This window comes from Perognathus longimembris, chromosome 23 (assembly GCF_023159225.1).
Source record: "Perognathus longimembris pacificus isolate PPM17 chromosome 23, ASM2315922v1, whole genome shotgun sequence".
Classification (NCBI taxonomy): domain Eukaryota; kingdom Metazoa; phylum Chordata; class Mammalia; order Rodentia; family Heteromyidae; genus Perognathus; species Perognathus longimembris.
This window is the reverse complement of record NC_063183.1, coordinates 2,788,323-2,804,210: the sequence shown is the minus strand read 5'-3', so window position 1 is coordinate 2,804,210 and position 15,888 is coordinate 2,788,323. Positions and strand designations below refer to the sequence as shown.

At 51.1% G+C, this 15,888-nt stretch overlaps 1 protein-coding gene across 3 annotated transcripts in view; it reads right to left on the bottom strand.

Moving 5' to 3' along the window:
- Window positions 1-15,531, bottom strand: part of Scnn1g (sodium channel epithelial 1 subunit gamma) — a 31,211-nt gene extending 15,680 nt beyond the window's left edge. The window contains exons 1-5 of one of the 3 annotated variants that reach the window (XM_048333036.1): window positions 15,425-15,531; window positions 10,338-10,689; window positions 6,949-7,258; window positions 4,390-4,580; window positions 2,602-2,705 (exon numbers count right to left, since the gene is read on the bottom strand). In XM_048333036.1, coding sequence (XP_048188993.1) covers window positions 2,602-2,705; window positions 4,390-4,580; window positions 6,949-7,258; window positions 10,338-10,654 — 922 coding nt within the window. In that variant the 5' untranslated portion in view covers window positions 10,655-10,689; window positions 15,425-15,531. Of the gene's footprint in view, window positions 1-2,601; window positions 2,706-4,389; window positions 4,581-6,948; window positions 7,259-10,337; window positions 11,033-15,424 lie in introns of those variants that run through there. The other 2 variants (XM_048333037.1, XM_048333035.1) reach the window with 2 other exon arrangements.
- Between the last annotated feature and the right edge of the window lie 357 nt (window positions 15,532-15,888).

Sequence of the window (15,888 nt, the reverse complement as noted above, 5' to 3'; positions counted from 1 at the left end):
CTGTGAGACTCATATTTCCAATAAACCATCAAAAAGCCCAGAAGTGGAGTTGTGGTACACGTCACAGAATGCCAGACTTGAGCAAAATGAGCAAGTGAGCTAGGCACTGGTCATGCCTGTCATCCTAGCTACTCAGGAAGCTGAGATCTGAGGATCAAAGTTGGAAGCCAGCCCAGGCAGGAAAGTCTGTGAGACTCTTATCTCCAATGAACGACCAGAAAACCAGACGTAGAGCTGTGGATCAAAGTGGTAGAGCTCTAGCCATGACCAGAAAAGCTCAATCAAGGAAAGCTCAAGGCCCTGAGTTCAAGCCCCAGAAGTGACAAAACAACAACTGACAATGTGAGATTCTTTTTTTTTTTTTTTTGCCAGTCCTGGGGCTTGGACTCAGGGCCTGAGCACTGTCCCTGGCTTCTTCCCGCTCAAGGCTAGCACTCTGCCACTTGAGCCACAGCGCCGCTTCTGGCCGTTTTCTGTATATGTGGTGCTGGGGAATCGAACCTAGGGCCTCGTGTATCCGAGGCAGGCACTCTTGCCGCTAGGCTATATCCCCAGCCCCAATGTGAGATTCTTGAGTTCAAGTGTCAGTACCAGCATACACTCACGTGCATGCACGTGTGCACGCCTGCGCTCATGCGCGCGCACACACACATTCAGTTTGTGTAGTAGCTTTTGAGAATTTCTTCTGTGGGTAAGCCAGCCCTGCTGGCTGTCCCTATATTCCTATAAAAGTGAGATTCATAGACTAGCAGTGAGTGACTTCAGTGTGATGGTGCAGTGGCAGGATTGCTAACAGTGCTCAAGGAGAATTATTGTAAGTAGCACTTGTTGAGTGCATCGTGTATGCAAGGCTGAGCTGTGTCCCCTAACTTCTTGTGTTGAAGCCCTATCGCCCAATTGGAGGATGTTTGGAGAAAGCCCTTGAATTAAGATGAAGGGTATGGCCACAATCCTAGAGCATCTGTGCCCTTCTTAGAACAGGGAGAGACATCCCAGCACTCTCTCTCTCTCTCTCTCTCTCTCTCTCTCTCTCTCCTTACAGGGACAGGAAAGGCCAGGTGAGGGCCTGAGAGAAGACAATGGCTTACACCCCAAGGGCAGAAGAAACCAAATTTTCCAGTACCATGATGCCAGGCTTCTGGTCTCTGTTAACAATGAGAAATAAATTCCTGTTGCCTTGGCAACCAAGTCTCTTGGATGTGTGTGTGTGTGTGCGTGCGCGCGTACCTGAGGGCTTGAACTCAGGACCTGGGCACTGTCCCTGAGCTTTTGTGCTCAAAGCCAGCACTCTACCACGTGAGTTGCAGGTCCACTTCTGGCTTTTTGCTGGTCCATTGGAGATACAGTCTCATGCACTTTCTTGCCAGGACTGGCTTTGAACTGTAATCCTCAGACCTCAGCCTCCTGAGTAGCTGGGTTGACAGGCGTCGGCTATTTTGCTATAGTATCTGGAGCAGATGGAGTGTGTTCGGGGCCTTGCTCTCACCTCTTTGCCTACTTAAGTCTTCACAGGTGCCTTTGTGGGAAAATTCCTATAGTCTCACTCGGCTGATGAAGGGCAGGAAGCTGCCCAAGGTTGCCCAGCGAGAGGCACAGCTAGATTTTGCCTCCAAAACCTGCACTCTTCACTAAGCTAAAGTAAGTTTACCTGGACCATGCCCTAGTCAGCACACCTGGGGTTAACTCTACTTGGAAGCCACCTGCCCATCTGTGTGCATCAACTACAGCACTGAGGGTTCTCAGCAGGGCGGGGGAGGGGGGAGTAGTGGTGACCTAAAGGAGAGAAGCCAAATAGGGAAACAAGGATTGGATGTGGTGGAGCATACCTGTAATCCCAACTACAAGAGGGGTGAAGATGGAAGGACAGAGGTCTGAAGGCAGCTCAGGTAAGAATAACAATAATAATAATAAAAAGAAGGAGGAAGAAGAAGGAGAAGAAGAAGAGGAGGAGGAGGAGGAGGAGGAGGAGGAGGAGGAGGAGGAGGAGGAGGAGGAGGAGGAGGAGGAGAAGTTAGGGAGACCCTATTTCAAAGATAAGCCAGATATGGTGGCACATACCTGTGGTCCCAGCAGTGTTGTATAACAGGAGGAGGATTTAAAGCTGGCCTGAATGAAAAGCACAAGACCCTATCTAAAAACAAATTACAATGAAAAAAGGCCAGAGGCATGGCACAGTGGTAGAGCACGAGTCACTGAGTTCAAACCCTAGTACCACCAAAAAGAAAAGGGAAAGAGACAGGAGAAAGGATCAATCTTGATGCTGATAGAAACATAAAAAGCTACACCATGGGGCCAGGCGCTGGTGGCTCACATCTGTAATCCTAGCTACTGAGGAAGCTGAGATCTGAGGATAGTGGTTCTAAGCCAGCCTGGGCAGGAAAGTCCATGAGACTCTTATCTCCAGGTAACCACCAGGAAACTGGAAGTGGTGCTGTGGCTCAAGTGGTAGAGCACTAGCCTTGAGCTGAAAATTTCAGGGACAGCGCCCAGGCCCAGAGTTCAAACCCCAGACCAACCAAAAAAAAAAAAAAAAAAAGCAAGCATAGCTTGGGGTATCCGATCATTGTGCTGACTCTTGGGGTGTCAGGTGGCTCCCCTTACCATGCTCACTGCCGCCCATGGAGGTGCTGAGCGTGGTGGTGTTTGCTCTGTTGTTGAATGTGTAGCAGTTCCCGTACATGGGATGATGGAAGAGCGTGAAGTTCCTGTGGGGAAAGAGGGAGGCTGTGTGAGAAAGGGCGGCTGGGCATGGGCAGCGGGCGCTGCGCTGGAGGTGGGGTGGGCACCACACTGGCTCTCTTTGGGGTTGGTATATGCCAGCATCATGCAATTTCCCTACTTGCTCTTGGAGAAGATGACAACCAACCCCCTTAGCTGGGCAGATGCCATTCCTGGGATTAACTATGGCTCAGGTGTTTCCTCTTCTCTCCCCACCGGCTCTATTCGCACTCAGTGTTCCTCAGGCCACAGGTCAGCCCCAGACACTTGAACGGTGACGTTTTCTTATTCTTTTGTTGTCGGTGCCAGTCCTGGGGCTTGAACTCAGGGCTCTGGCACTGTCTTTGAACTTTTTTTATTTTTCTTTCCTCAAGGCTAGAGCTTTACCACTTGAGCCACAGTTCCACTTCCAGCTTTTTTGTGTGTGTGATTAATTGAATGTTCCTGCTCAGGTTGGCTTTGAACCACAATCCTCAGATTTCAGCCCCCTCATAGCTGGGATTATAGGCATGAGCCACTGGTACCCACCAAACAGTAATATTTTTTTTAACTGCTAAGCCTCAGAAATGAGCTCCCAAGAAGGAATCCCGTCACACTCGCCCTTATGTGCCTTTGTAACCCCATCCACAGGGTGGCATCATGCCCATACTCTACTTACATGAGGACCAATAAGTCTGTTGACATAGACAAGAAAGGTTTAGCATTTTAAAAGACCAAAGAGTGGATGCTGGTGGCCCACACCTGTCATCCTAGCTACTCGGGAGGCTGAGACTTTGATGATCATGGTCCAAAGCCAGCTCAGGGAGTCAAGTCCAAGAGACTTTATCTCTAGTTTACCAGCAAAATGTCAAACTAGAAGCATAGCTCACATGGTGGAGCACCTGGGGTGAAGAAAAGAAAGTGGTGGAGAATGTGAGGCACTGAGCCAAGCCTTGGTACCAGCACAAAAGAAGAAATAAACAATGCAGGGAGGCCTTCAGATGAGTCCCGCCCACTGCCCAGCGAGCCTCAGAGATTGCAGTGTCACCCAAAGTGTGAAGGGTCCAAAGGCTCAAGCATATGAACCTGCACTCTTCTTCTTCCCTCCCTCTTTCCTTCCTTCTCCTCCTGCCCTCCTCTGTACCCAAGTTTGCAATTCTGTTCTATACAAAGTGCTCTGTAAACTGGGTGCTGGTGCCTATAATCCTAACTATTTAGGAGGCTGAGTTCCAAGGATGGAGATTCAAGGCCAGCCAGGGCAGGAAATTCTGTGACATCTTGTCTCCAATGAGCTACTAAAAAGCTGGAAGTAGAGACGTGGCTTATGTGGTAGAGTTCCAGCTTCGGGAAAAAAAAAAATAAAAGCTAAGGGACAGGATTCAGGCTCTGAGTTCAAGCCACAGTATTGGCGCGTCTGTGCACGCACACGCACACACACGCACACACACACACACACACACACACACACACTGTATACACCCTGCCAACCACTCTGCTGTGACTTCTAGCTGAATGAGCTCAAAGCTACTATGACACTCTATGGGCGTGACTCACTGATTGAAGGCCCTGGCTGCTGTGTGCGTGGCTTTCCCAGGGGCAGAGGCAGGGAGAAGGCACCTTTGTATGTGCAAAGGGCCTGAAGTCAGAGCCCCCAGTCTGCAGAGGCTGAGCGAGTGGCCCTCCCCTCCTGACCTGCCGTCACAGGACATCCCATCAAAGAAGCAGGTGACCAGCAGCTCCTCTGCGGAGTAGCTCATGTTGATTTTCTTCTCCAGAGGCACCTGTGCCATGATGTTCATGTAGTGGAGTTTGTACCACTCTTGGATGGCATTAATCCCAGAGCTGAAGGTGTAGGTAGCACAGTCGAAGGTGTCATTTGAACACTGTGAATGGGAGGAGACACTAGGCTAGAGCCTGCAGTCACTGGAGCTCAGGAGCAGACTCTTGCAATCAGCCTGAGGGAGGGATGGGTTTCCCTTACTCTTGGGGTGGGGAGAGGTCAGCTGGTGTGCGGACAAGGACAGTGTCCCACTTCTGTGACCTCTACCTAGCATCTGCTGCCATGGCACAAAGCAAAACCAGCCTCTGCACGGGGTCCAGACTCCAGGGTTTGGCCGAGGAGCCTCCCACTTCTTGTTACAGAAACAATCTGGAAAGCTGGATTCTGGCCGGAGCTGGCTGACGCTCCTCCACAAGATCACATCACCCAGGATGGGAAATCTCTCCTGCGAGGACCAACGTCTAAGCATAGACTTTACCATCAAGAGGAATCTTGGAAATAGTCTAGGAAGCTAGGGATATTAGATGCCTCAGTGACTTCAATGAAGAATCATATTTCAGGGCTGGGAATATGGCCTAGTGGCAAGAGTGCTTGCCTCCTACACATGAAGGTCTCGGTTCGATTCCCCAGCACCACATATATGGAAAATGGCCAGAAGGGGCGCTGTGGCTCAAGTGGCAGAGTGCTAGCCTTGAGCGGGAAGAAGCCAGGGACAGTGCTCAGGCCCTGAGTCCAAGGCCCAGGACTGGCCAAAAAAAAAAAAAAAAAATCATATTTCAGGATTTATGACCAAAGCCACAGGCCTCTTCATCAGCGTTCAAGGGCAAAGGCATTCAAGGAGCCCCAGGCTGCAAAGGGGCTGGGGTTGGAGAGGTTCAAAGAAAACAGAGGTTGCCTAGGAAGGTTACAGAATTCATTTTTTGGTGAATGGCTGCTTTCAAAAAGAGCCCCTCAAGTAGGACTAGATGAAGAGATGAGAAGTTAGACCACAGCACCTCTAATAGCAAATACTAGTCGGGACTGATAGCTCATGGCTTAGCTACTCAGGAGGCCGAGATCTGAGGATCAGAGTTCAAAGTCAGCCTGGGCAGGAAAGTCTGTGAGACACTCATCTCCAATTCACCACTGAAAATCCAGAAATGGAGCTGTGGCTCAAGTAGTAGAACATTATACTTGAGCAGAAAACGCTAGGGGAGAGTAAGAGGCTCTGAGTTCAAGCCCCAGTACTGTCACTGGATGGATGGATGGATAATGGATGGATAATGGATGGATGGATGGATGGAGGATGGATGGAGGATGGATAATGGATGGATGGATAATGGATGATGGATGATGGATGGATGGATGGATGATGGATAGATGGATAGATGATGGGTAGATGGATGATGGATGGATGGATGATGGATGGATGATGATGGATGGATGGATGATGCTTTGGAGCCTTTGTTTTCTTTGCATACTGCCTGGTAAGACTGCCTGCTAGGATACCTTGCCCTCCATAGAGCAAGGGGACATGAGGTTCCCCAAGGCCGGTGAACCAGAGTCCTGAAATGGAATCAGAATCTTAAGCATTAACAAAAAGACTGAAAATAGTGTATCTAATCTAGCAGCAGTGGCTAAAATGATCTCATGATTTCCTCATACCTATATCAGTAGATCTTCCCTAATTTTTGTCCTTTGAGAGTTCCCCCTCCCCACCCAAACCCAGACCAGTGATCATCTCCTCAGTCATTTTCCTCATGCTTAAGAGCACCTCAGTTAACCAAGTATACCTGTAATCCCACCCTACTCTAGAGTAGGAGATTCACGGTCTGAGGTCAGTGAAGAAATACAAGATGCAATCTGAAAAATAACTAAAGCAAAAAGGGCTGGGGGGGGGGGGTGCTAGGAATATGGCCGAGTGGCAAGAGTGCTTGCCTCGTATACATGAAGCCCTAGGTTTGATTCCCCAGCACCACATATATCGAAAATGGCCAGAAGTGGCGCTGTGGCTCTAGTGGCAGAGTGCTAGCCTTGAGCAAAAAAGAAGCCAGGGACAGTGCTCAGACCCTGAGTTCAAACCCCAGGACTGGCAAAAAAAAAAAAAAAAAGGACTGGAGGGCTGGAGATGTAGCTCAAGTGGAGTGCCAACATCGCAAGTGTGAGGTCCTGAGTTCAAATCCCAGTTCCAGTAGAAAGAGAGAGAGAGAGAGAGAGAGAAGGAAGGAAGGAAGGAAGGAAGGAAGGAAGGAAGGAAGGAAGGAAGGAAGGAAGGAAGGGAGGGAGGGAGGGAGGGAGGGAGGGAGGGAGAGGGAGCGAGGGAGGGAGGGAGGGAAGGAGGGAGGAAGAGCTTTCATTAGTTTCTGGGTTTTTTTCCCAACCAAATCACTGTTGACTGGGTACATCTCTCTGGTCTACAAGAAGATGTGGCCCAGGAGGAAAGATTCAGGGCTCCCTACCCCATGCTCCCCAACCTAGGCAGGAAGTCTTACCAGCTGGAACCCCACCACCTTCTTGGACTCGTGGACGTGAATGACATTGGAAGCCTTGTGGATGATGTTTCCACTGATCTTCCGCTTGCGGCCGGTGACAAAGTCCCTGGCCTTGTCCTTCTCGTGCTCATTGAAGACAAGCAGAGGGATCCGGTTGAGGAACTTGGGTGGGCCACCCTCCCAGGCTGAGCTTGGGGCCCCTGCTTCTCGGCGCCTCCGATGCTTCACCTCTTCAAAGCCATACAAGGACTTCAAGGCGGCTTCAGTCTCTCTTTCCAGATCGGCCAGCAGGTCATGCACAACGCTGTACCTGGGTGGGTGGGAGGCGGCGTCAGGGAAGGGGGGGCCTGCTCCACGTCTCTGTCCACCAAGGCCTTGCTCCCTTGGTCCCTTGCTTGCTACTTGCCTGGTGCAAAACCTCTCCACCAGGAAAAGCCCATGAGTGACACTGGAGTGACTTCCTGCGGCTTCACCCTTGCCACTGACACCCACTTGCCCCTGGGGGTGTGTTCATGAGCTCACCCCAACTAGCCTTTCTGGCGGGGTGAGTGTTGGGTACCTCCCATACGCCAGCCAGGGTGAAGCCAAGGAAATAATTGCTAAACAAGAGTCTACTCAGGGCCTAGGCGCCATCTCTCCCCACGGTGCTCAGCCTCCTGGGGGCTCTCCCCAGTCTGTGCTGGGGTGAGGGGCTGACGGGGACCCGGACAACCAGTAATACAGAGCTCACTGGATATCACACCTAAAACCTCCTAAAACTCACGTTACACATGCACAACATCCCATACTGATTGCTGTAAGTCTCAGGGCCAAACTACCAGTGTCTGTGTTCTTCATGTTGGCTCAGCTTTCGTGACTGACCTGCAGCAGATCACTTAACCCTTGCATGTCTGTTCCCCAGTTTGCTCCTTGGTAAAGTGAGATTATTGGGAAGTTTCAGACAAATACAAGTATTCCTGCATCTGTATAATTAGATGACCATGATTATTGTGTACAGTAGTGTGATTATGTGTGTTAACAGTTCATTCTGCACAATTTATCAGGGCAAAGACCGTGGATTGTTTAGGTCTCTGTCTGAGAACCTAGCACGCAGTACATGATGAAGATATTGAGGGCCTGGTTTATGGGAGAAGAAATGGAAGGAAAGAAGGAAGGAAGGAAGGGAGGGAGGGAGGGAGGGAGGGAGGGAGGGAGGGAGGGAGGGAGGGAGGGAAGAAAGAAAAGGGAGGAAGGGGAGAAAGGAGGGAAAAAAGAAGGGAAAGAAAAACTTCTGAGGTAGAAGAAGAGTATTAGAAACTAGGTGCCAGAGACTCACACCTGTAATCCTAGCTACTCTGGATGCTGAGACCTAGAATATCATGTTTTTGTTTTTTTTGTTTTTTGTCAGTCATGGGGCTTGAATGCTGGGCCTGGGCGCTGTCCCTGAGCTCTTCAGCTCAAAGCTAGCACTCTACCAGTTGAGCCACAACAACACTTCCCGTTTTCTGAGTGGTTCATTGGAGATAAGAGTCTCATGGACTTTTCTGCCTGGGCTGGCTTTGAACCACAATCCTCAGATTTCAGCCTCCTGAGTAGCTAGGAAGACAGGCATGAGCCCCCAGCACCGGAAGAAGATCATGCTTTGAAGCCAGCCTGGGTAGAAAAGTTCTTGAGACTCTATCTCTAATTAACCAGCCAAAACCAGGACTGGGGGAGAATGATTCAAGTGGTAGAGCACCAGCCATGAAGCCACCTAAGCTAGTGTGAGGCTCTGAGTTCAAGTCCAGGTACTACCTAACAAAGTGAGCCCTAAGGACTTGGGACATAGCTTAGTGGGAGAGCACCTGCCAAACATGAAAGCCATGGGCTTGATTCCCAGCACTGAAAAAGAAAGAAAGAAAAAGAAAGAAAGAAAGAAAGAAAGAAAGAAAGAAAGAAAGAAAGAAAGAAAGAAAGAAGAAGGAAGGAAGGAAGGAAGAAGGAAAGAAAGAAAGAAAGAAAGAAAGAAAGAAAGAAAGAAAGAAAGAAAGAAAGAAAGAAAGAAAGAAAGAAAGAAAGAAGGAAGGAAAGAAAAGGAGAGGTGGGAGGGAGGGGAGGGAGAGACAGGGATGTGGGAGAGAGGGAGAGAGAATGAGTCTTAGATGGGAGTTTAGTTTGGAGATTGGCCACCAACTCATTGGTGATTCTGAACAGGTGAGTTTCTTGGGATAATTTGGTCATCTTCCCGCATTTCTCCTTTCTCTCTGCCCTGCCTCCGGCTTAGACAAGAGTCTGGTGGCCTGCCTCCAAGCTGGCTTTTCCATAATCCAGAGGACTGGTGACCCACTTAGAACAGGTCCTGCAACTGACAGCAGGGCCACATCAAGGTCTGGTCCAACCTAGAATTCGATCATCCCAACTAGTGGGGATGAGCTGGCTCTGGTTCAGGGAAGCTAAGATGCTTCTAGAAGTCACCTGATTGTCCCTTCTAGGGAAGAGTGAGGATGGCAAGTGGAGAGGAATGGCTTGGTTGGCTCTGTGTGAACATTTAGAGGGTAGGGAGTGTTCTAGTTCATTCCAGGCCCAATCTCTAGGCAAAACTGGTCTGTGTATCTTCCTGGACTTGCCTTCCCTGAGCTGGCCCGTCCTAGCAAGAACCTGATGGGCTAAAACTATGTACAGATCTACCGAAGGGGAAGGGCAGTTTAGCAGTATTGATGAGGACTGCCACACTTCTTTTGTTTTTGTTTTTATTTTATTTGGAGGGGGGCTGGTCATGGGGTTTGAATCCAGAGCCTGGGTGCTATCCCTTAGCCTTTTTGTTCAAGGCTGGCTCCACCACTTCAGCCACAACTCCATTCCAGCTTTGTAGTGTTTGACAGGAGGTAAGAATCTCATAGGCTTTCCTGCCTGGCCTAGCTTTGAACCTCGATCCTTAGATCTCAGCCTCCTGAGTAGTTAGGATTACAGGTGTGAGCCACCAGGGCCTGGTTAGGACTTCCAGTTCCTTCCTTCCTTCCTTCCTTCCTTCCTTCCTTCCTTCCTTCCTTCCTTCCTTCCTTCCTTCCTTCCTTCCTTCCTCCCTCCCTCCCTCCCTCCCTCCCTCCCTCCCTCCCTCCCTTCCTTTCTTTCTTTCTCCAGTCCTGGGGCTTGAACTCAGGGCTTAGGCGCTGTCCCTGACTTGAGCCCGGCATCACTTCTGGCTTTTTCTGTTTATGTGGTACTGAGGAATGGAACCCAGGGCTTCATGCATGCTAGACAAGAACTCTACCACTAGGCCACATACCCAGCCACTATGACTTCCAGTTTCTACATAGCATGTTTTCAAGCTGGCCTGAGCTTTCTGATGATGGGACCCCAGGTCCGGGAAAGAGCTTGGCATCTGGGGGAGGCGGGCTTGCTCTCACCCGGATCCTGCCGCTCCCTCTTACTTGTAAGGGTTGATATTGCAGATGGTGACGGCGGGGAAGTCCAGCTTCTGGAAGTGGACTTTGATGGAGACGGAGACGGTGTAGAAAGAGAACACGAGGAGGGCACACTGCCAGATAATGAGAGCCACGGCTGTGAGCGTGAACACAATCCAGAGCAGGCGGCGCAGGCGGCCCCGGGACACCACGATTCGGCGGCAGCCATGGGTATTGGTGTTCATACAGTACCAGTGCATCAGGTCTTTGATGGTGGGGGCCTGGGGACCTCTCACGGGCAGATTCTTCTTGATTTTGGCTTTGATCTTCTCTCCGGGAGCCATGGAGGTCAGGATGGGACTTAGACACGCTCAGTGTGCTGCAGAGACAGAAGAGAAAAACAGGTGAGCTCCTTCCCTGTGCCTCGCCAGCAGATCCCCGGAGGCTGGGACCTGGGAAACCAGACCGTATATCCTTCAAGGCCACCTCCCTCTTTTCTCAGGCCTTGGCCCCTTCTCCAGGATATTTATTTTTGGCCACAGGCTGCCAGAGAAGCTGCCTCCTCCTCTTGCAGCCCCAGGCTTGGCACTGGGGGAGTTGGAGTGTGGAACTTGTCAATACTGGCTAGACTGGCTGCAGAACCTTTTCCCAGATGGCTAGGTCAAGAGCTCTGAGTGCCACCAGCTAGCACCAATCCTGTCAGGAAGGGGTACACTCAGAGTTGGGCACTGGCCAGACACTGGTGGCTCAGGCCTTTAATCCTAGCTGCTGAGGAGGCTGAGATCAAAGCCAACCCAGGCAAGAAAGTCCATGAGACTCTATCTTCAATGAACCACCAGAAGTAGAGCTGTGGTTCAAAGTGGTAGAGTGTGCTAGTTTTGAGCAAAAAGTCTCAGGGACAAAGCCCAAGTGCTGAGTTCAAGCCCCAGGACTGACCAAAAAAAAAAAAGGGGGTGGGGGAAGGGAGGAAGTGGTGCTGTGGCTCAACTGGCAGAGTGCTAGTTTTGAGCTGAAGAGTTCAGGGACAGCGCCCAGGCCCAGAGTTCAAACCCCACGACCGGAAAAACAAAACACACAACAAAAAGGAAGAGGTACAGTAACCTATGGCTTCGTACTTTTTATCACCCCCTGCACACACACACCCTTAGCCCTACCCTCCTGGAAGCCTATCTCATCATGGCCCCTGGTGCCTAGCTCTGAGTCCAGTTTTCAGCTAAGTGTCAACATACAGAACCCCAGCAGTAGGTCATGTTCTTGGGCTTTGGGCCCCCACGCCCTTTCCCCTGCTGCTTTCCTGTAAATGAAATGAGCTTGGTTTCATTTCATAGTCAAGCTCCAAGTACATCAAGCACACAAACTCTGGAATATTCCCCAGCCATTGAGCCCTATTTCCTTGATGTTAAGATACCATTAATTGAGCTGGGTGCTGGTGGCTCACACCTGTCATCCTTGCCTCAGGAGGCTGAGATCTGAGGATTGTGTTTTCAAGCCAGTCTGGGCAAGAAAGTCCCAAAGACTCTTATCTCCAAGTAACCAGCAAAAGACTAGAAATGGAACTGTGGTTCAAATAGGAGAATGACAGCGCTGAGTTCAAGCCCCAGTACTGACACCAACAAACTAAAACAAAACCCGTTAATTTAGGGAAAAGCATTCTGGTTTAATAACAGCTTTCAGGAAGTATATTGGAAGCTAGTGACTGCATTAATCCCTTTCTAGGGTGCACCTCAGCTATAGAACCTTTGCAGTAGGAGATAATAGTCATTTTAGAAATGAACAAACTTGGCCCGGTGCTGGTGGCTCACACCTATAATCCTAACTACTGAGAAAGCAGAGACCTAAGGATTGCAGTTTGATGCCAGCTCAGACAGAAAAGATCCCATGAGACTCTGATCTTCAATTAACCACACAAAAACCCAAAGTGGAGCTGTGGTTCAAGTGGTAGAGAGCTATCCTTGAGCAAAAAGAAACACTGGAACAGAGCCCAAGCCCAGAGTACAAGCCCCAGGACCAGCAAAAAAGAAAGAACAGAAGAAAAGCAAAAGGAAGGAAGGAAGGAAGGAAGGAAGGAAGGAAGGAAGGAAGGAAGGAAACGAATTGACTTGCTGGGTGCTGGTGGCTCATGCTTGTCATCATAGCTACTCGAGGCTGAGATCTGAGGATCACAGTTCAAATCCAAGCCAGGAAGGTAAGTCCATGAGACTCTTATCTCCAATGAATCACCAGAAAACCGAAAATGGAGCTGTGGCTCAATGTGGTAGAGCACTAGCCTTGAGCAAAAAAGCTCAGGGACAGAGCCCAGCCCCTTAGTTCAAGCCCCATGATGGACAAAACAAAAAAGAAATGAATAAAATTACTATATAATGTATACAAATAGTCATATACACACATATGTATGTATACATATGTATATACACATATATAGGTATAGCATATATAGCTGTATGTCATGTATATGCCCCTCTGGCTCGTGGATACACATCTCTCTCTATAAATGATGTACACCATCGATGTGCCTCTGGGGCCAGGCTGACCCCACCGTGAGGCTGGTGTACTGTCATCATCTCCCTATTGCAGGGGAGGAAAATGAGCTCCAGGCTTGTGCTACAGCCTTCTGCTGGTTCCCAGAGGAGCTGATCAGAGCCCTTTAGTGTTAGGCATGAGGTAGATGTCTTTGAGGGGTCTTCTCTTGTCTGGCCAGCCCCCTCAGCACACTAACAGTACCTGGGATTAAACAGAGGAGGAAGATACAGACATGGAGGGGGAAAGAGTGAACAAAGGCAGCAGTGGTGCTTGCTGGACACAATGTGGAAAATGAACTGTATAATTTGTGGGTGGGGATGGGGGGAAAAAAGGAGAGAGAAAGGGAAGGAGTGACATTGTCCAAAAAGAAATGTACTCTTTTCCTGACTTATACAACTGTCACCCCTCTGTACATCACCTTTTTTTGTTTTTGTTTTGCCAGTCCTAGGGCTTGAACTCAGAGCCTGAGCACTGTCCCTGGCTTCTTTTTGCTCAAGGCTAGCACTCTGCCACTTGAGCCTCAGTGCCACATCTGGCCTTTTCTATATATGTGGTGCTGAGGAATCGAACCCAAGGCTTCATGTACACGAGGCAAGCACTTTTGCCACTAGGCCATATTCCCAGCCCTGTATATCACCTTTATAAGGGCAACAAAAATGTTGTATTAAAGGGGAGGAAAGATTGATTTCCAAACTCTGAATTAAAATGCGAGCTCTGCCCTATCCGCCTTCTCTCCCACAGCCGCCAAGATCAACTTGGCTGTACTTCTGCTTTAGACTACAACATGTACAGCATGGCCCCCATGCCCTTGGGCAAGGAGTGGGGTGTTTGGGACAAGGGCTTTGATGTGCCCAAAATTATTTCTATCTTTTGGCGCCAACAATGGGACTTGAACTCAGGGCCTGGGCAGTGTCCTTGGACTGTTTTTGCTCAAGTCTGGCACTCTACCACTTGAGCCGTGGCTCCACTTCCAGCTTTTTGCTGGTTAATTGGCGATTAAGAGTCACGTACTCTTCTGTTCTGGGTGGCTTTGATCTGTGATCCTCAGATCTCAGCCTCCTGAGTAACTAGGATGACAGTACAAGCCACCTGCAGCAGGATGCCAAAATTCTTTAAGCAAGTTCTAGGCTTGTGGAATTATTTAGAATGTGGTTCGGAGGGGTAACACTGGGGAGGGAATGCTTTCAGGTTTATGATGAAAAGGAACAGGCAGGAGATGTCCAGAAAGAGCCAAAATACTCTATAGAAAAATGATTTTTTTTTCTCATCCTTGACCTTCAAAATTATGCATTTAGTTGCCTCTTGGCAAGAGGAACAGAAGTCATTTTGTTTTAGCCTTCTAAATATTGCCTATCCCTAACCCCCCCAAAATTAGCAAGAATTAGTGTTTGTTATTACAACCTAAGTCTGGGTTCAACTTCCTGTATAAAATCGCTACCCCCGGAGGCTTCCTCCTTTGGTCAGCAGCTGAGATTCTGGAAGCTTCTGTCTTGAACTCTCTTCTTACTGAAGACAGTTCCTGGGGTTCCCTGCCCTTAGTCCCTTCCCTGGGACGGAATCTGACCCCTGTGGGTCAACCAGCCACAAGGGGAAGCAGAGTTCCACACAGCAACACTGTGCCTCAGATCAAGCAAGTGTGCAGCTTTGCTGTGGGATTGATAACTCCCACCCAAAACCCAGTCTTCTCAAATGCTCTGCAGTCTTTCAAATGCTTTGCCTCATTTAACCCTCCCAAGTTAGCACCGCCACTACTTCCTCCATTACAAAAACGCCGCACAGGTACGTGGAGGTAAAGCTGGCCCAAGGTCCCATGCAAAAGTGCCCGGGCTGAGATTTGAAACTCAGGACCCATCTTCTTTTCTCCACTAGCTATGCTGCTCCCCAAATGACAGTAACTGTCAACCACTCGGACAGCAATGAGCATACCTTCTTGCTCAACACCTAATCCAGTCCTCACTGCCAATGCATTTCAATAACAATCATGGTGGTCTCCATTCCACCAAAGAGGGACACTGAGGGGCAGAAAGATCAGAGGTGATTTGCCCAGCCTCATGCGGGGAGAAGGGACTCGAAGGACTCTTGGGAATTTCCAGGACCCCTGGGATTCATCACGACCCTGCCTGTCTCCTGCACGCCCCCCTGCACTCCCTGAACCCCCGCGCAGGGGCTGGGAGAAGGAGGGGTTCTCCACGAGGCCGAGGACCGACCGGCCCCGGGCCCGCGCCCCTGGGACCTGCGCCCCTCCCGCCGGCGAGAGTCCGGCCAGCCTGCTTCAAGTGTTTACTTCTGTGTTGTTCTTCAGCAAGTCACCCCCAAAGCAAGCATTCCAGAGGGAGGAGGAAAGCAGAGTATCGGTCAGGTCCACGCGCCTCCCCGGGGCGGGGAGCGCGGCTGCGGGGCGCGGGGAGGCCGGGCGCCCCGGGGGGCCCCGGCCGCGGATCGGTGTCCCCGGGGCCTGTGCGTCAGCTCTGCCCCGGGCCGCACCTGAGCGGTGGACCCCCGCCACCCCGCCACGGCGCACCCCGGCCGCCCGCCGCTCGCTGCGCCCCGCGGCCCGCGGTGCCCGAACCCCGACCCGACCCCGCCGAGCTCACCTCGGAATGCCGGGGCTCCCGTGCGCGCGCGGTGGGCGATCAGTCGGCCGGGGTTCGCTGCTCCTCTGCTGACCTCTCGGCTCAAGCATCCCTGGGCAGTGCCGGGCCCCGAGCTCTTGTGGGCCGGGCGCGGGCCCCGCCTCTCCATCGCCCCGCCCCCTGGGCCCGCCCTCACCTGCCCAGGTGAGCGCACTCCTCCCCCTGTCCCGCAGCGCGCAGGCGGCGGGAGCGCGACTCCACAGCGCCACCTGCCGTCGCCAGGCCGCTCCGCGCCCGGGCCCGCTCCCGCCGCTGGTCCGCGTGGCTCTGCTGCCGCCCCGCGGCCGCCCGGTGCCCTGCACTGCCGCCCTGCCCGAGCAGCGCGCAGCGCCGCCTGCCGCCGGGTCGCTGACCCAGACAGAAGACCTGAGGTCCCAGCATACGCGCGCGCGCGCGCGCACTCACACGCGCACGCACACGCATAG